The 20,013-nt window shown below is 45.8% G+C and overlaps 1 protein-coding gene across 2 annotated transcripts in view; it reads right to left on the reverse strand.

Moving 5' to 3' along the window:
* Window positions 1-6,587: 6,587 nt before the first annotated feature.
* FBXW9 (F-box and WD repeat domain containing 9) overlaps window positions 6,588-20,013 on the reverse strand; it is a 128,404-nt gene continuing 114,978 nt past the window's right edge. For both annotated transcript variants that reach the window (XM_085654456.1, XM_085654455.1), the window contains exon 11: window positions 6,588-9,531. In XM_085654456.1, the coding sequence (XP_085510582.1) occupies window positions 9,457-9,531 (75 nt within the window). In that variant the 3' untranslated portion in view covers window positions 6,588-9,456. The remainder of the gene's footprint in view (window positions 9,532-20,013) is intronic.

Below are 20,013 nucleotides of genomic sequence, written 5' to 3' on the forward strand. Positions count from 1 at the left end.
ATGTCTATTACACCCCCTTTTACTTCAGATTTTTATAATCTATGTATGCTGCTTATTATTGTATGGCTCATCATAAACGCCAACATTCCCAATCCAGGTGGGAAACTAAAAATTATGTTTTATTTTCTGCCCTCGACTCTTCTTCAAGTTTAGGTGATCCTAAATCATGTGCATAAGAGCTTTACTTTGGTGGCGAAGATCTGACCAGCTTCGACATGGACCTTTTTCAGAAACAAAAAAACATAAATCTCTCTCTCCCTCCCTCTCCCTCTCTCACTCCCTCCCTCTCTTCCTCTTCAAGATCTTCTCAGCAGACAACCTGCACACGTCAGTTTGTCTTTTGTCAACATATACAAGGCAAGCCTACTGGCTTAGTTTGGTGTGTCACCACATTAATAAAGTCAGGCACATGTCATGTTTCATTCTTATAACACCATTCAAATCAATGAAAAAAATACTACCAGTCATATACAGTCATTATTATGGTAAACATTCATAGTTCAATATTCAAGTTGTCAATAAAGCATTTGAATTCAATATCATGCCTGTCTGAGTCTTTCTTCACTTGCTACAGGTCATATAATGTAGCTGTAGAACCAGCCACTAGGGATCCCTGTGCTCCAGAGCTTATGAACCATAAAGTTTCATTTTAGAGTGATTTAAAATTAGAGTGATTTAAAAAACACAATAGCAAACCACGGCAGGAGAATGTGTCCAGAACTAAATTGAACAGCACAATACTCCTGTGTCTTACTAAATGAAAAATGCTTGTGGTGCCTTCAAAGTGTACTAAACGCCGAAAGAGTATCAATGCTGTTATCCTTGGTATTAAGTTAAAACCTAGGCTGTAACTCCCACAGTGCGGTCTGCCATGATATGAAAACAATTTCTCATTAATCAAAAAACCACGAAGTGGAGCGGCAAAGGAGGTGATGTGGTGATGTGGAGACGATGTGGTCCGTCATAGGTGCACAGCAACAACCTTATCTTAAAAGGCAGACACTGGTGGTTAACATGCTCAGTCAAATTACCATGAATTTGACGTGAGTGAGCCGCAGGTAGTGATACTCACTCACAGTAAGTCAAAAATGAGTAGTTATACGCAAGAAATACTGGTGGACTAAATTAGCTGAACCCATTTGCTACATTCACCTATACCGTCTGGTCGATATGATGCTTGGATTTTTTTTTTATCTCTTTGCTGAGTAGGAGTACTCTGCAAAGGGATAAAAAAAAAGCTGTAAACTGTACCAGTACTTACTGTATTCAGCATGTTTCCCTTCACTGATTTTACCCATGGTTGCTTTGTGGGTGTATTTTACTTATATGGCAGTTTTTATGTCAAGGTAGGTTAAAAACAAAAAGGGAAGAATTAGCAAAACAATGTTATTCCCCCTTTAAACAGTCTTAAAACAAAAATATAAGGTGCGGATCATGCATGTATTTATATCTAAAAAGCGCAAACCCAGCTGGGCAGCAACAGAGAGAAATAAGTTGGGGATTTGCACACTGCGTTTTGCCATGACTTACATATCACATATTTACAATTGCATTGTGGTTTACACAGTTTTAAGCAAGGGTGATTGAGTGATTTGCCCAGAATCATATGCTGTACAGTCAAGTGCCAGATCCTGGATTAGAACCCAGATCCCAGACGCAGCAGTTTAGCCAGTATGCCATATCCTCTACACTAACGGAGCATAAAACAGCTGTATTTCAAGTGTTTCTTTTGAAGGCCGTCCTACAAAACCCATGAAAGGTTCCCTGAGTTTGGCAGATGGACCCTGAGATTAGGACAAAGCCGCATTTTACAGATAATCTGATGAGCTAGGACACCAGCACACTGTAGCGAAGTTGCAGTAGTCAAACAGAGAATTGGCTGCTGCTCCAACAACCAACATGTTGAGATGAGGGACAGTAGATCTTCATTTGTTTAGCTGGTGAAGGCAGCTCCCATCCACTGTACCAAGCCTAGCACGCCCATACAGTAGATGTGCACCATTTTCACATGGAGAGATAGGGCTTTGTCTTGGCAGCCAAGAAACATTTCCTCCAGCATGACCCCTCCCTGGTGTTAGCCTCTTTCATCTGTTCTGACTTCAGCTGGAAGGAGAAGTATTGTTGGTGGTGGACATATCAAGTTTAGGGAGTGAGGACCGTGTTGTGTACATGAAAGATGGAAAAATCAAAGGCTTGGTGGTGCTTAAAACTAGCTAGGAAACTAGTAGCAATAGCATCTGACGAGACTATTAGGTTTGACTGTAACTAGTGGAGATGAAGGAAGCAGAGGAAAAAGGATGAAGTATTCAAGAATCATGATAGAAGAATGACTGACAGCTAAAACCGCTATCAAGTCTGCAAGGCCCTTACAAACGGTCTGAAAACCGGTTGTGGTAATGGCGGTGGTAGCTAGCCCGCTGTTTTTCCATCAGTGAGTTTGACAATCGTGACCCCACTGACGTTTTACCCTTTAAAGTGGTTTAAGACATCAGAGATAGCTTTGATTTCGAGGGGTCATCCAAAGTGCACCCCTCTTACAGAGTGGTTACTGCCCCCTTCACCTAGGCTGTGGTAGATTTATAGTCAAGGATGGCCTACAAGATTCCTCCTGCAAATCTGTGTCGTCTCCCACAACTGGGTTTTTTGGGCGTCCAGCAGGTGGTGTGAAAGCGGTCTGTAGTGTGTGTGGAGGGAGTGTATTTTACTGGGCGAGAACAGACTGGTGGGCTAGTGTAGTCTCTGTAAACTGTGGTGGTGCCTTGCTGAGGCATCTTGGGCATGGCAAATGCGGATGAGAAAACCAAGATCCAGGAGAGAAAACTCCAGGGACTGCCACTCTCCTGACAATCCAGGAAACCATTCTGCACCAGCAGGAAGCGAGAAAGTGCTGCTGTGGCCTACCTGTTGGCCTGCAGGGACAGTTGTGCCTTTGCTTTCAGAGGACCCGCCCCAGCCATGTGCGAAGCCCAGCTGGCTACAAGGATGCTTGGCAGTCAGCGGAGGGATGACATGTGCTCCGGCCAAGTAACATCACTGCACTCTAGGAGCCCAGGGGAAGCAATTCAGTCACAGCCTCCCGGAGGGTGAGGCTGCCTTGTCCCTCAGCCCCCTCCTCCATGCTGTGGGGAACCTGGCTGTGGATCCCAACCTCACGACTTGCATAATCCTCAGATTTGTAATTACTTGTAATTGGTCAGTGGTGACCCTATCCCTGCGGGTGTCCCACCATTAGAAATAGTTTACTAAGCAGTAGGCAGTGAGCTACAGGCCACCACCCCTTTGTATCATTGGAGTATATCAATGTGAGCTGGCACTCTCAAGGTTAGAACGGTGCCCACTGGACTAATGGGACTCCCGTACCCGTGCCAGAAACCGGGCACCCTTAACCATACATAAGGCACCACAAGAGCAGTGCCTGGCCAAGAAAAGGGGGGTGGTTTCCATTTCTTTGATTGATGGAACAATGGGTTGCTTGGAAAGAAAAGGGTGGGGCCTATGCATTTCATTGGGTGGCGGGATAATGGGCAGTCTGGAGCTATATGAATTTCATATCCGGTTCACCACCAGCATTCCTGATGTTTAACTTTGACCTGTAATGAAAACCTGAGGTTCAGCTACTGTAACAATGATATCGTGCTTGGCTTTGAAGGATAGCACTATGTAACATTCTCCATAGACTCCAAACAATATTGTTCTGTACCATTAAAATGCTGCTATACCTGTCTTTGGGTCAGAACTCTGTCCCAAAAGGTCAATGAGACTCCTGCCTTTCTGTTTAACTCAGGTATATGTGTAATATACCTCCTTATGTGCATTGAAGTAATTTAATAGATTAAAAATAGAGCACTGCCCTGACATTGACTTTCTTTGTAGGTATTAAGGTCTAAACAGGAATCGAAGTCTCTAGCCTGCATCACCTCCATGAGTAAGCCTTGTGGCATGTGCCTTTTCATCTTGAGAGCCAAGTGCTAAAGGGGAATATTTGGTTATCCAGTTTGAGAGCGTATAGTAGTGTTGCCCCAGAACACCAGTGGTAAGCAACTTCATATGTCCAAACTAGTTGGAAAGGTGAGGCCCCTTCCCAAGTTATGTGGATCAATTCCCCTGCCCTGAGTGCCCAACTGTATGAATATCTGGTGTTCTGACTTTTTATTTTGATCCTGGCATCAAAGTATGTACGCAGAGGGCTAGGCATTGCCCTGACTATGTGAGATCCTGGACCAGTCCTGTGACTTGGAGAGTCGCACTGAGTGCCTTTATTATGGACACAGGGCTACTACTGACCCAGTCCTGCTATAATTCATAAGGTGAAGGTGGCAGGATAGCGTGTTTTAAAAACGATCAGTGCTGTGACTACATCTTTTTGTCTGTGGCACTGGGAATAGGACATACTGGCCCACTTGTTTACAGTTCCTCTATTATGTGTATATCCAGAACATTATGCTGGCATTCCCTTTGCAAGTTAAGTACATGTGTAGTCCAACTAACACCTGAGTAGTTATAACCTGTGTTTGATTGAGCATGAGTAAATGGTGCCAGTGGTATCCATTTTGGATGCCTGTGGCCTGCATAGCACAATATGTAGGGTGGGGACTCTGCTCACAGATATTGAAAGTGTATTGCCTATATTACTGAAGCCAGAGGGAGGAGAACCAGACACCAAAGTGAGGGGGGCGGAGACAGGGCTACATATAGAAATTCGGAGGATTTTTGTGACGCTGCTTAGTTTTCATGCGCACTGCTATAGTAGATCGTAGCGGTGAAGGGTGGCACTGCTGTCTCTCGTGTGAGGTGAAAACGTTTCTAGGTCCGGTCTGCCCTTTTGTCTATCCCAGATTTCTCCTTCAGTTAGCCTGATGATAGTCAGCTGCAAAAACCTCAGACCCTAAGGTGCCTGTTTTGGATGCTACAGGCTGCAGACAGACAGTGCGACCTGTTATGAGAATCATCACTCATACAGGTAGTGTCTGGAGAGCAGTCAGAGGTGGACACTAGAATGAAGAACCAACCTGAATAGTTCTGCAATTTGAGACAGTGGACCTACATCCCATGAATAGAAGTTGTGTAAAAAAAAGTGGGACACAAACCACCCCATTTTTCTTCCAGTTTCAAGTCCTTTATGACCATGGAAGAGTGCTGCGCAGAGTACTCAAAGAACTGCTGTTCAACAGAGGCTGGTGTCAAATAGCCAGTCTCTCAGGGGAGAAGGGACACCACCTGAAGTCAGCACTTTCTGCTGGAGGAGTGCATCTGCTGGAAGCACCTAGAAGCTTGCCTGCCTGCTGAGAGAGGGAAGGAGCCTTCCAGGAGGAGCAGCTCATCAGGAGGAGTGACACCCTGCATGTCCCCAGTGGTAGAGGGCTATCCAGAGAGATAACTGACCAAGAGCATGCTGGTAGGGCGGCCTGTGAAAAGAGTCTCACACTGGTTACGGATGGGAACCACAACGGCTATGATCATCATGGACCCATATGGGGGCCCCATACTGTTGTGATTATTGCTGGCCTGGAAGAGGGCTCAGCTGCTGTGATCATCGTAGGTCCAGATTGGGGATGCAACTGCTGTGATGATCACAGACCCGGATTGGGCGTGGGTGTAACTGCAGTGATCATCGTAGGCCTGTACAGGGACTGCAACTGCCAAAAGCACCATAGGCTTGGTCGTTGCTGCACCTACCACTGGCCCGATGGGGGCTGCAACTGCCGTCGTGACTACCTTTGGCCTGATCGGGCTACAACTATCTCTGGCTTAGGCATGACAGCATTGCCACAATTACTAGAGAACGCAACAACCGTCTCTGCACCTGTATCGGCGCCACAACCTTGAAAGACTTAAAGTGGGTGGGTAAATAGTCAGACGCAGCTCTCACCTAGCTTCCCCAGCAGCCCTGTGTACTTCCTATTCACCATGCCCCCCCCGATAATACACAGAGGGGCCCCTCCAGTGGGCCGAAATGAACAAAGATTCAATCTTTGCCTATCCTAATCATTGAAGAGGGTAAGACTTGTTGAAAAGAGTGCACCTTTGACTGTGAGTTAGCAAACACCCTGTACCTGTGCTTGACACACACTTTATTGATTTTCCAAAAGGGTGAAACTAGTGGATAGAGGCTCCCTGGAGGGACTAGTAAGTAATACATCGGTTTGTGTAGTATTTAGTACAACTGTGTGAACGGTTTCTGAAAAGACAAGCATGGGGCTGGACACTGCAATTATTGTGTCTGTTGCTTGATTTTTGAGTGGAGAGCCCGATTCTCCCTGAGAAGCCCTTGACAGTTGGTTCCCTGCTACCATGAGAGTCAAGTGTGGAAGGGATTGTACTTGGCCCAGTCTGCAGGGCCATGATAGGATGGGCCCTGGAACATCTGTGGCAACCTATCGCACCACAGCTTAAGCTCAATAGCACATGACTGCCCCGTGCCCCCCAACGGAGTATGACATACCTGGAGGTCACTAAACCCAGATTCTAACCCATCCATCTTTCTGTTCCCTTAAAGATTGTATCTACTTCGTTTATCGTAAGTAGTGCCTTCTTCAAATATGCCAGTGTATGCTCTTTAACAAAAATAAAGGATAAAACCAATAGAGTTGTATTTCAATTTTGGTTTAACGTCAACAAATCCATACAACAACGTAAAACAAAATCCCTGAAACAAGGAAAACACACTGGCCACTTGGTAAACCTATCGCATTGCCGTTCTTAACAATAAATTAAGTACGCACACCCATTCTTCCAATGGCTCAGCAAAATTTTCCAAAGTAATATTTTGTATGCAAGACAATTATGTCAATATCTTCTATGGTAATTGCTTGATTTTTGGCAGTGGTTTTATCTGTCTCCAAACAACAATTTATTTCCAAAGGAAGCAAAATGCCAAAGGGTGCTAATATTTAAAACTGTATTTGTGATTAGTACTGCCTTGTGCGCCAAAACTGTGGGTATTCTGACTGTGGCAACGAGCATGAGCTTATGACGTTCTGAACTTGGTTTTCTAAAGTTAACAGAACAAAGTGTTTTTGGTATTGTTAACACCTTTGATTTGGTACTGCAAAAGGGGCCTGGAGGACAGTTATAGGACAATCAACATTTTCAATATTGCAGTTTTCTGGAATATACATATAATCCTCCAAGCCCCTTTGAAGGTAAAACCTTTCCTTATCAGACGTGATAGATACCGTCACATACATAAAAAAGGCAGCCGGAAAGAATTATTTTGTGTACACCACAATCCCGTATTAACACACACTCTTGGTTTAGCTCTGTGGACTGAAATCTCACCATTACCAACATGAACAAAACACTGCAAACTATTTACAGTAATAAATAATGGGGAACAACCTTTACCACAAAGTTTTTGCCATGAAATGCAATTGCAACGCATATTTTATATCACAATTACTTTTACCACGCAAGTCTTTACAACGCATATATGTTTGCATTGGTGAGTATGTAGTAAGTAGTTTAAATATTTTTAAGGTTAATTAAAAAAGGTGGTTTGAGTGGGGGCGTCTCCCCCAAAAATATAAAATTAAAAATAGTTGTAAACCTGTAATCGGCATAATTTATAATTTTTTAAAATATATAGTTTGTTTACAATAACATATTAAGATTTATTGTCAAGTTTTTTACCAGTAGGCAGCAATGTTAGACTGTGACTGGATTAACAGTAGGCGTGGTAAAAGTATGCGTGGTAGTGGATTGTGTGGTAAAGGTATTTCACATGCGAGTGAATGTCAATCCGTGGTAGTGCATTTTTAAATCTGTATTGTAAAAAAAATGCATGGTGAAGGAATGCGTCATAATGTCATACAGCCATAAATAATTCATATACATATCTGCCTAGCCCCTCCCGTGAGAATTGAATTTACATATTCTCGTTAAAGCATGGTACTCTTTTTTGAGAGTTAAATTATTTTTTATTAGTGTTTTCAATACATAAGGAACAGCAAATGAATATGTTTGCTTGCAACATGAGAAAAAGTCATGTCTGGATGCTTCCAAGCTCACAACGCTGAACCATATAGAACTGACGACTGGGAGCCTTATCTTGCTTGTTTCTAGCCCTGTTATGGGGGACCAATAGCCATTAACTTGCCCATGAAGAATCAGTCTATCTGGATAGACTTACTCAGAGCTGGGCCTTGGGTATGGATGGTCTAGCTCCCTCTAGTATTCACCCTTGACCTCAGCACAACTGCTTAGATTAAGAGTTCTAAATACCACCATCTTTGACTAAATTGGTGCAGCCTCAGAGCTCGGCCCCCTTTTCTATTTCATGACTCCGTTTTTTCCCTACACCAGCTTCTGATCTAAGGCATCCTATTTTTAACAGGTTTTATCCAATATCAAACACTCCCTGAGTGCCAGTGCCTTCTTTTTGTTACGTCTGTCGGTAGAAGGGCAAGTTAAGCCCATTAATGATATTGTTAAGTGACTTATGAACATATTGAGCACAGGACATGCATATTTCAGCACAGCTATATGTGCTAATAGCGGATTTTGTATCTAAGTTTTCCTCTACTGCAACCACTTTTTTAACAGCATGCAATTTTGTAGAGGTGATACTTTTTTACATTTAGTAACACTTTAGGTTGCTAGCTTTCAAGAAAACAAAGCACCCTTCTTTCAGGAACAATTTAATAGGCCGAAAGACCCAGTGGAAAGCAATTTAAGGTCGACCTTTACTGAGGCAGGTCTGTGTGCAAGATATGGCGGCCTTGGCATACCTGGTTTGCCACACAAATGCTTGTATGTGTGTTAACTATTTTACATAAGCTATCACAGTAAGACTCTTATTTCCTTCTGGGCTAATAGTGGTGAGCTCAGATCGAAAGGCAAATGCTGGATATTTAGTAAGGAGAGAATAGTTGATGGGCTGCCTTTCAATACAAAAAAAATGTGTTGATTTTGGATTACACATATGATGGCGTGCGCATGCAAGTGTTACACCATCTTCGCTTGCATGTACAAAACTTTGGCAAAAGCTTATCGAGCTTTTTCTATTTTTACACAAATAAAAAAACTAGTTTGCATAACCACTTCTCTCAATAAAAAAAAATCACGATAGCCTTGCTCTGTCACGACAGTTAGAAGAAGCCACAAATCGCACAGGATCATAAAGTCAGAAAAATTATGAAAAATTGCAAGAACATCAGAAATGTTTTTTGAACAGGAATGGTTCAGTTAACGCATGTGGACGTACAACAGACACCAGATTTATCCCTGGAAAGTGTTCAGAGCCCATTTGGAAAGGAATGTCCAGTGCTGCTACGTGTCTCTATGGCAGGAAACGCAATTCGGTGTGAAGCCAACGCCAACAGCTCAATGCCATGTTCATAAAAGGGCATTTAAAAAGTGAGCTGGACAGCCACTATTATTTATAGCCTTTGTTTTTTTCTTTCCCAGGCATGTTTCCTTTCCATTATTCCGCTGTGGACAGGTCCGTTTCTTGTCCAGTCAGTTTGCCATCCTCCAGATCTCAACAGTCATTGCCCCCGAGGCAGCCGCCATTATGTTCCCCTCCACGCTAATCTGTAAAAAATATAAGTATATATATTGAATTAAAAGTTAGAAATCACCGCAAGGGCATTTTAGACTTCAACATCAACAACAGAGGACCATGACGCCTTAGAATCTGTCCAGGGCTGCAAAACCCTGTGGCAGTAGATTCACTCAACTATGTAACTGAGAGCAATCTAGTGATAAACATCTCAATTGTGCCCAGCTCAGTCAGCACTTAAACTCAGTAGTCTACAAACTGCACATGGTGTCATGAACACTGTGACAGTGCTAACTCTGGTAGTCAGTTTTTAGTCTGTGTTTGTTTTTTTTTTTTTTGTTTTTTTTTAAAACCTTTATTCGTGCATATTAAAAGAACAAATACGGGCCTACAACCTTCAGGCCGGCCACGGTACGATTAAGCACTGATACAAACATTACGGCCCCTGTGCTTCAACGGTCAAGATTAGCAACGATTTATGAATTATACACTGGAGAGATCCTTGACCCCAGGGAAAGGAGAAGTGAAGGTTAATTTTAAAGTTTTTCAAAATAATTTTATCAGGGAGAAAGTCAGTGAAGAATAAGAACCAAGGAGATTCGAGTCCGCACGATATCTTCACCACACGGGAGAGCAGCAGCATCATTAAAACAGCAATGGAAGTAAAATCTCAGGCAGTGAGGCAATGCAGTTATATAACAGGATAGTCACATGAGCAATTACGCACCCCTCCAGTGCCGCCCCCACTCAGTCAACCCCACACCCGGACCCAGAATCGAAACAAGTATAGCGCAGAAACATACAAAGAAAAAAAGGCCCATAGAACTAATTAGAAACAGTAAATTACCCCCCCACCCTACACCAATGCGGAGGCTACGGCCTGCCCCCCCCCCAGCATAGTGCCTGTCGCCCAATAAACCCGAAATATAGACAAGAAAGAGAGTAAGAATAGAGTAAAGAAAGATAAGAAAACAGTACACCTATGATAAAGGGGGCGAGAAAAGAATAGGACTATTCTAATCTAAACTCCCAAAAAGAAGAAAGCGGGGAGGAGCCTGCGTATCATCAGAGCGCCCTAAAACCATCGGCCATCTATTGCTTCCACACCCTGAGAACCCACTACACCAAAAGCGGTCGTGTGAAAATGAATTGTCACAACAATTTAAATGAAGGAAGACAGATCGCGACGAGTGCGCACAAAGTATACATACAGTTCCAGTCCCAGTCCAGCCCATCCGTGAAACCATGGCGATATAAATCAGTCTAGCCCTGGCCCGATCGCGGGCTTGAGATTAAGCCAGCCCCCACATGAAGGCCCCGCACCCCGTGCAGACAAAGACAATATGGCCGCTTAGGAGAAGATGGTGAAGTAGAATCACAAAATGGCCACCGACCATCTGTAGAGGTCCCTTTGTGCACCACATAAAGTCCAGACATGGCATGTAGAGTACAGGAGTTCCACAGAAAAGAAGCAGTAGGCCACCGTGAACGATTCCTCGAGGATGTTAGGTGTTGCTCAGCTGGATACTCTTGCAGACGCGGTGAGGCAGGCAACAATGAAGCAGGCAGCAATGAAAGGGGAAACAAAGTATCCGCTGTTGAGCTGGAGAGCAACTGATCCTGGGTGCCGGGAAAGCCAGATGCAGGCACCAGTGTACCACGATCACACACAGCCGTTGCGTCCCCGCAAGAGGACAAAAGCACTGGCAGACCCACGCCGTGTTGATGACAAACGGAGCGCTCACGGCCCGCAGCCGACAGCATGGAGTCAAACTGCTCACTCAGCGCCTGAAAGCGAGCACACATTTGTAGACGAAGGTCCCGCAGGACGGCCAGAACGGAGCCGCATGTCAGCGGAAGCTGCACCCCCACATCGGCAGCAATCCGGGACGGCACTGTGGAGCTGGTGTCTGGTGGAGGGAGGGCGAAGCGGGCAGCGGGCAAGACCGGAGTATCACCCCCCAGCCGCGAGCAGGCAAACAACGCCATGTTTTACCGCCGGACGGTACAATGGCCAGGGGGGAGGGTCGTAGCAAGGAGTCAGTTCCCCTCAGGTCTGCACCGCAACTGGGAAAGCCAACAGTCGCCTCCCTTCCCTCGGGTTCTCTTTGCAGCCGACTAGGCAATAGAAGAAGGGGGTCGGCAGCCTCCCACAGCGCGGTCCACAGATCGGGGCAGGAGACCCGCCGCACCGGGGCTTACCTTACAGCCCCAGCCCTTCAGGCGCAGGGTGCAGGAGGTGTCTGGTCGTCCCTCCCCAGGCTCATCTGGCGACAGTCCGTGGTGTTAGGTGAGGTCGGGACCGCGGGGCTCGGGTTTGCGCTAGCGGGTCCGGTGACTGCGGAGCTTCCAGGGGGCCGGCAAAGGCCACAATGGAGCAGGGGTCCAGGGCGGAGAACAAAAGCACCAAGAACTCCGGCATCCGGGCGGGCTGAGACTTCGGGGAAGCGGCGGCGTGGACAGCGCGTCGTCGCACACGCTTCACCTCGAGAATCGGCAAGGATAGGAATCAGGATGATAGTCCGGGGCCAAGGGCCGACGGAGCCGGGCGCTCAAGCGTCTGCTCCGGTCGCCATCTTGGCTCCTCCGTAGTCTGTGTTTGTTAATAGAAAGTTTGAAGTTCTAAGTGCACAAACAAAAATGCTGAGATCATCATGGCTGACAACTCTGCAGGCTGACATGTTTTTAGGTCTCGCTAGTGTAGGCTGCGCGCATGCGCAGTCTCGCTGTCGAGATTTAATGATATGGGGATTTTTTAGTAAAGGGCATTAAGCCCCGCCCCTCTTTTCCATTGTCTGGAGTCACCGTTTATGCTTAACGGTGACCAGCCATTGGAAAAGAGCTGTTGGTGATGTATTTGCTCGGCTTTCTGGGCCGTCCCATTTGCACGGGGTCCTCTGCCTTCCTTTTGTCGTGAAAGGTTTCTTATCTTTATGGGGCAAAACACATGGCCCCATAAAGATAGGAAACCCTTTAGCAGGCGAGGCCGTCCAAGTGGGACGGCAGAAAAAGCGAAACGAAAACGTCATGGGAGCGCTTGTTAGAATTTCCCCCTCACTTGCCTGCTCTAAAATGTTGCCACGTATGCATTTCATCCATGAACATCTCAGCCCCGCTCTGTATGTGTGGACTGCCGACTTTGGTGCTGGAAAACAGGGTTCGAGCCTCGGGGTCGTGTCCACATCCTGTGATTCTGGGCAAATCACTTAATCTCCTCCTGCCTGAATATGTAATGTAAATACGGTGCTTATGTACAGCGCTCCAATACCTTCGGGTCGAGTTCGCGCTATATAAAAGATGCAAAAACAAAAATATTGATTTCCCATGCACTGGTGTGAGTGGGGCGGCGGGGCCTCTCTGTCCGGGTGCGCTTCTAAGTCACCCGAGCCGCGCTCTGTAAACAACGGCATCACAAGCAAAAGTGGAAACAGCATCAGGGTTAGGGAGGGGCACTGAGTGATGGTGGGAGGAGGAAGGGAACAGACAGAAGGGGGCGGGAAATGGCGGGAAAGTGCGATAAAGGGGCACGAATACTCATGCCTCTCGCGTTCACCATTCTTGCCTTTATCCCGCCCACGCCCTGTCCCGCCTTCCCCCTTTCCTCTATTCCTCCCCTCCCACGGCCCCTCTTCTCGGAGCTACCATTCCTAGCTCTCCCTCCTTCCCTTCCTCGCGTGCTTCCTCCTCCCATTTTTCAGTCCGCCCAATCCTAATTTCCTTCTATTCCCCCTCCCCTGCCTCTTCGCTAAACACCATTCCTAGCTCTCCCTCCTTCCCTTCCTCGTGCGCTTCCTCCTCCCATTTTTCAGTCCGCCCAATCCTAATTCCCTTCTATACCCCCTCCCCTGCCTCTTCACTAAACCCCTTGCTTTGCTCCCCTGTAGAACGGAATCGTTTGGCAGGCGCTTCTTTGTGCCCGAAGGAAGTCTGGTTTGCGGTGGGGTAGGGTGCAGAGAGGCTGTCCCCACACAACCTACTCCACAGCAGACATTTCTGCTGGCGTGGAAGCCCGCTGCTTCATCGCTGCCAAGGAGATTGGGTGCCAGTGGGTTGGCAAAGGGGAGGCAACGGGCGCAGGACTGGCCATGTTGGGTATTGTTTAGGACTGCAGCCATGCATAATGTGAGGCTCTGGGGTTCGTTGCACGAAGAGAGAGGAAACTCGGAACTCTCTCACAAGAGCCCCGCAGCCCTGTTGTGTCTAGAGAAGTTCCTTGCCAGCCAGAGATCTCTGGAGTGGAGTGTTATGTAGCAGTCACTTTCGCTGATTTATTACAGATATGACTCCATGTTTACTATTTATTTTGTAAGCATTTCCATTTGTGATAAACCATAATTATTTTGTTTTTTCTAAAGAATATGAAGCTTTAAGTAGTACATTTCTTAATTTATTTCAGCAATTGAAGGTTCACTTGCATTTAGGTGCTTCAAGGGGTTTAGTGCAAACAAATCAAGAAAAAAGCAAATGAGAAAAGGAGGAAAATTGAGTGAAGGGCAAACAAGAGATGGGATAAGAAAGAGTAGAACAAAAAAGAAAATATGAAAGAAACAAAGAAGGAGAAACATTGAGGAAAGGAGAGTAGTGGAGAAAAAGAACGAGGAATGTACAGTAAGTGAATACAACAAGAAAACAAGACAGAGAAAGAATAATGTAGGAGAAACAATGAAGACATGGAAAGAAGATAAGGCTGAAAACAAGTAGAAAAAGAATGAAGACGGGAAAAAACCGAAGGAAAAAAGCAGAGAAAGAAAGAGAGGGCAAAAAAGAAAGGAACTAGAGCTGGAGAGAAATCAGAATAGAGGAGAGGAAGGAAAAATAAATGGAGAAATGAGAAATACTGGAAGAATTCTGGGACTTACACGACCTCCCCCGGGCACTTACAGCCTTTCCAGATGGTGAGTCTATATATCATCATTACCAACACCCACCCCGGGCCTGAGGATGATGTTGGAAAGTGCAGAAAATACCATCAGCATCCCCAGGCTCACAATGGAAGTGCATCGGGTCAAGGTCTTCGGTATGTGTTCTTGACACAAATTTAGCTCAGCAAGCTGAACATATGTTGCAGACGTGTGTAACCCCTCAGTTTCAACTTTATAATGTCAAGTCAGTCTTCCACTCCTCTTGACTTTTACAGTGAGCACCTTGAGCTTGATAATTAAAACATCCCTCTCAGCATGTGTGCGCCTCTACTCAGTGTGACAGTGTCTGGTGTGTCGGCTAGTCTGCCAGACCCATAGCGTCAGTGTGCCTGTGACTCAGTGTGTCTGCGTGTGTGATCACGTGCTTCGGTGCACCCGTGTGACTTTATGTATTAGTGTGTCTGTCTCACGGGGTGTGTGTGTTTCTCAGCGTGTGCATGCATGTGTGCCCGTTTGTAGTGCGGTTTCTATGTATGTCTGTATTCGGGGGTCATTGTCATTTACAACGCCATTACTTCACGAAGGGAAAAAAAAGCAATAACATTTTCAATGCCAATAGCTCAAAACAATGTCATTGCGAGACCTATTGCATTGTAAATGCTTGTTTGTTTATGTTATGGGTCCAGCCATTACAATATGGCCCCCTTGCAGTGTAAGCTTATTGTTTACAAAGATGGATGCTTAATTTCAACATGTGGATAAAGCGGGCACATTTTGTGCCACATTAGTTTAGTAAGCTTAGTAGCTACAAAACCTTTTTTATTTTGTAACGAAAAGAAAAAAGCAGCAGCAAATAGTCTAAAAACCCCAGGATTTGACAACTGATTAGAAGAGGTCTTTGCGCCAGAACTATCGCCAGAGATCGCACCAGATTACCGCCGAGTTCCTTGCTCTCAGTCGGAGTTGATTACGAAAGCCGTGCTGCAGGCATCCTTCACATAGAGCACATATCCTGCTTCTGCAGGAGAGATGCGAGAAGGAAAAGCGCCAACCAGTTATTCAAAGGTATGCTGTGCCATCCATCCTATGAAACTCACACGGCAGGTTTTGCTATTTAATTCTGTAGCTGAGGTACAGCATAGCATTTAGAAACAGTATTAGGGTGTTAGAATGTCAGAAACTCAGTAACAATGTTAGAAACATTTATCTTGTTTTCGCTGACCGTTACACACATAACTGCTTTTATTTCCACATTCTGTGTGGTTGTATTGTATTGTATTGTATTGTATGGCATATTTGTATAGCGCATACTGTCACCCGAAGGGTATCCTGGCGCTTTAGACAATTATACCAACACCACACATGGCAGTCAGGTGAAATTAAGCAGACCTAGGGAAGAGAAACGTTTTTAATTCTTTCTTAAAAGAGGGAAACTCCCCAGAGCTTCTCAACAATAAAGGGAGAGAATTCCAATGTTTGGCCGCCACGAAACCGAAGGCTCGGCCGCCCATACGAGCCCTCAATACCTTTGGGACTACCACAAGATGTGCTGACAGTGACCTAAGGGAGCGAGTGGGCACATACCACTGGAACAGCTCCTGCAATGGAGCAGGTCCTTGCCCATGAAGTCCCCTAAACACCAAACAAAGCGCCTTAAAGATGACTCGCTGTGAAACTGGTAGCCAGTGAAGATCGGCTAGCGCCGTAGATGAAGAGTCAGATCGACGACGGGACAGGGCTAGCTTGGCTGCCATATTCTGCACGCGTTGTAGCTTGGCCAGCAATTTATTTGGAGCTCCCAGAAGTAGTGCGTTGCAGTAGTCTAACCTACTCAAGATGGTACCGCGAACCACTTCTGGGCGAACGTGGGCCGGCAGCATCGGAAGAATCTTCCACAGCATGCGTAGCAGCATCATGCAGGTGGACACAGTTTTATTTACAAAAAGATCCAGTTGAAGATCAGGCCCAAACACAACGCCCAGGTTCCTGGCAGATACTGCTGCAGAAGGAACTTCCTGGAAGGAGGCAGGCCAAAAATCAGGAGGCAGTGGCCGAGGGATGTGGTCCAGTGAGCAGTGTAGAACCTCTGTTTTAGAGCTGTTAAACTGCAGAGAATTCTGCCTCAACCAGTCCGCAGTTGACGCCATACATTGATGGAAAGTCTCCAGCGACACCGCGTCTTTGCCCTCGATGGAAAAGATGAGCTGCGTATCATCGGCATAGTTAATAACCGAGATGCCAAATGATTTAACCAAGCTCACCAGAGGGCGAAGATAAAGATTAAACAGTATAGGGCTGATGGCAGACCCTTGCGGTACGCCCTGCTCAACTGTTTTAATCTCTGACTGGAATGGTGGCAAGGCCACTACCTGGCGTCTGTCTCCCAAATAAGAAAACAGCCAATCGCGAGCCGAACCCTTCACCCCTGCATCCTCAAGTCTTTTGACCAAGATGTCATGGTTGACCGTGTCAAAAGCGGCCGACATGTCGAGCAGCACTAAAAAGGCCGCTCGCCCAATGTCGGCCCGCGAACGAAGATCGTCCAACACGGTCACCAGGGCCGATTCCGTGCCATGTGCTGGTCTGAAGCCAAATTGAGACGCGTCCAAGCAGCAGTTGGTCTCCAGGAAACTGGACAGATGTTTAGTAACCAGTTTCTCTAAGATCTTAATGGGAAAAGGAAGCAGCGATATAGGTCTATAATTCGCTGGACAGGTGGGATCCAAAGTTTCCTTCTTCAACAAAGGTGAGACCACTGCTAATTTCCAACACTTTGGAACACGTGCCAAAGAAAGAGACTGGCAACAGATAGCATACAGCGGAGGAAAAAGCTCCGTCTGGAATACTTTCCAATATTTGTGAGGCAATGGATCTAAAGGAGAACCAGAGGATATGCTGTTAGCCAGCAGGCAAAACTCCTCAAAAGACGGAAGGGGAAAGCTATCCAGCTGTGCCTGACTACCAACTACCCTTACTGCCTCCCTTTCGGCCGCTAAAGTAGAGCCAAGTACGGGCTGAGTAACAATTGTAGTTGTAGTTGTGGTTACCGTTCATATTGTATGCAGTAGAATTAGGATTTTAAAATAAACATTTTAAACTAAATGTCTGTTATTAGTGCCGTCTACGAGTCTGTTATTCATAAACACAAGATTATTTAGATTGCCGCTGTTTACCTGATCTCATCTACCTCGACTGATAGCAACCTGAACACATTGCTTGCAGAAGATTGTTCTGTGGGTTATTGTTAGGACTGTGGTCCAACCAGCTTTTAAATTTATTGTTGAGGCATCAAATTAAGCTACTGCATCAAAGGGTTCGAAATCAGACCCCTGCCTCTGTGGACCCCCAAAATCTTTTTTTAGTTTGGAGCTCAAAGCCAGCCTTGGATGTTTCTGAACTTTTGAGTATTTTTTGTTGGAACACTCAAAAACCAATCATTACAAATACACTGAGACACCCTTTGTAGTATTGGTTTCCTCCTTCAGAATGAATAGGAAACCCATGTTTTCTGTAAATTTGTTAAGCTTGACTTTAAAAAAAGTTTTTTTCCCAGTTTCTTTGTTTCTACTATTTTGTTCTCATGTTTGTTGAATCTGTTCAATAAAAATGGCAGCTCTTATCCCAATAGAAGTAAAGAACAGGTTACTTACATTCAATAATGCTTTATCTGGTAGAGACTTAATCCAGCAACAGATTCCTTACCTTAGAATATTCCCCAGGAGTCAGACTGGACCAAGGAAAATCTTGAGCAGTACCTCTACGTGCCAGTAGGTAGTGTCGATTGGCTCCACATCTGCCACGCCGGAAGTCACATGCGCAGAGCCTATATAGACGCCACCATAGCATACTGGCATTTGTTTCTTTTTATGACATTTCTGCCTGAGAAGCACAAAGCCACAACAGAATTAAGATGAACCAGTGTGTAGACACTGAGGTCCTAAAGGGACCTTCCTAGATAGAAAAACGCTTGCAGAGACTGGAGGATGGGATGGTCAGTAAGCAATCTGCGGTTAGACTCTCTACCAGATAAGGTGTTACCAAGGGTAAGTAACTTGTCTTCCTGACAGTACCTTCTAGCCGCAGATTCCTTACCTTGGAAGGAGGTGGGTCTGTGAACAGGTTCAGACAAATAAGTAATGGAGGACCAAACAGGCAAAGTGCCCGTTGTGACGGACTTCACAGTCAAGACAGTAGTGTTTAGTAAATGTGTGCAAAGATGCCCTCATAGCAGCCTGACAGATGTCCAGGATGGGGACTCTGTGAGCTGATGCAGTGGCCGAGCCTTGGCTCTGGTGGAATGAGTCCACAAGCCCTCAGGCGGTTTGCTCCTGAGCACAATCTGTCCAGAGATGGTCCTCTTCTGTATGGCTTTCTCTTTCTTTGCTCTGGCGAATCCAATGAAGAGCTGATCGTCCCCCTGGTGTTCTGTAGTTCAATCGATGTAGAACAAAAACATTTTTTGGGGGTCCAGACGATGGAGTCTCTCCTCGTCCTTGGAAAAGTGGCGTAGAGCGAAGCAGGCCAGCAGTGTGATGCTTTAGCTGACATCGAGAGGCGTCTTCACTTTTGGTAAGAAAGAGGCACAAGTGCGGAGAACCAGTTTGTCTGGAAAGATGTTGGTGTATGGAGGGTGCACCGAAAGTGTCTGAAGCTCACTAACCCTACTGGCCAATGTAATGACCACTAAGAATACCGTTTTGATCGTCAAGAGTCATAGAGAGCAATTATGCATGGGCTCGAAGGGGGAGGATATCAAAAACTTTAAAATCAACTTAAAGTCCCCATGGAGCATATTGAAGGGTTTTGACAGAAACATGTGCTCAAGTCCTTAAAGGAAACAAGTCACAGCTGGTTACTTGAACTTGGAGGGCAGATCCGGCAATGGTAAAAAAGCCGATATGGCCGAAAGATACCCTTTAACTGTGCCCAAAACAAAGCCTTACAGGGCTAACAATAAAAAAAAACAATACCTCGGACGAAGGTGCAGAGAGAGGATCAACATGGGTGCCAGTGCATCAACTTGTCCCCAATGCAAAGCATATGGTCATTGTTGAGGGACGCCTGGCTACCAGAATGACTTCACAGACTTCCAAAGGGAGACCAAAGACTGTCAGCAGCTGACTGTCAATCTCCATGCATGAAGGCGGACAGTGCACAGGTTTGGGTGTGGAACCCTTCCATGTTGCTGCGACCGGAGTTCCTCCCAAACGGGCATCCTGATAGGAGGACCGATGCTCATGTTCAGGAGTTTGGGATAGCATACTCTCTGTTCCCAATTTGAAGCCACAAGAGTGACTTGGGCCCAGTTGTTCCTAATCCTCTTGATAATTCTCTGCAGAAATGGCATCAGGGGGAAGGTGTACGGGAGGCCAGAGTTCTACTCAAGACAAAATGTGTGTCAGAGCGAAAGCTGCCTTGGAAACTTCAGTGCGCAGAAGTGGTTACATTGTGCGTTCTCAGTTGTGGCGAGTAGAACAAGATTTGGCCCAGTCACAGAGAGATTTTGCACCACCTAAGGAGATGCCATTCATGATCCGTGAGGCATTTACGGCTGAGTTGATCTGCTGTGGTGTTCAGAGATCCCGCCAGGTGTTGAACCACTAGAGAAATATTCTGACATTCCAGCCATGTCCACAGACTCAAGGCCTCTGG

This window comes from Triturus cristatus, chromosome 4_1, assembly GCF_964204655.1.
Source record: "Triturus cristatus chromosome 4_1, aTriCri1.1, whole genome shotgun sequence".
Classification (NCBI taxonomy): Eukaryota; Metazoa; Chordata; class Amphibia; order Caudata; family Salamandridae; genus Triturus; species Triturus cristatus.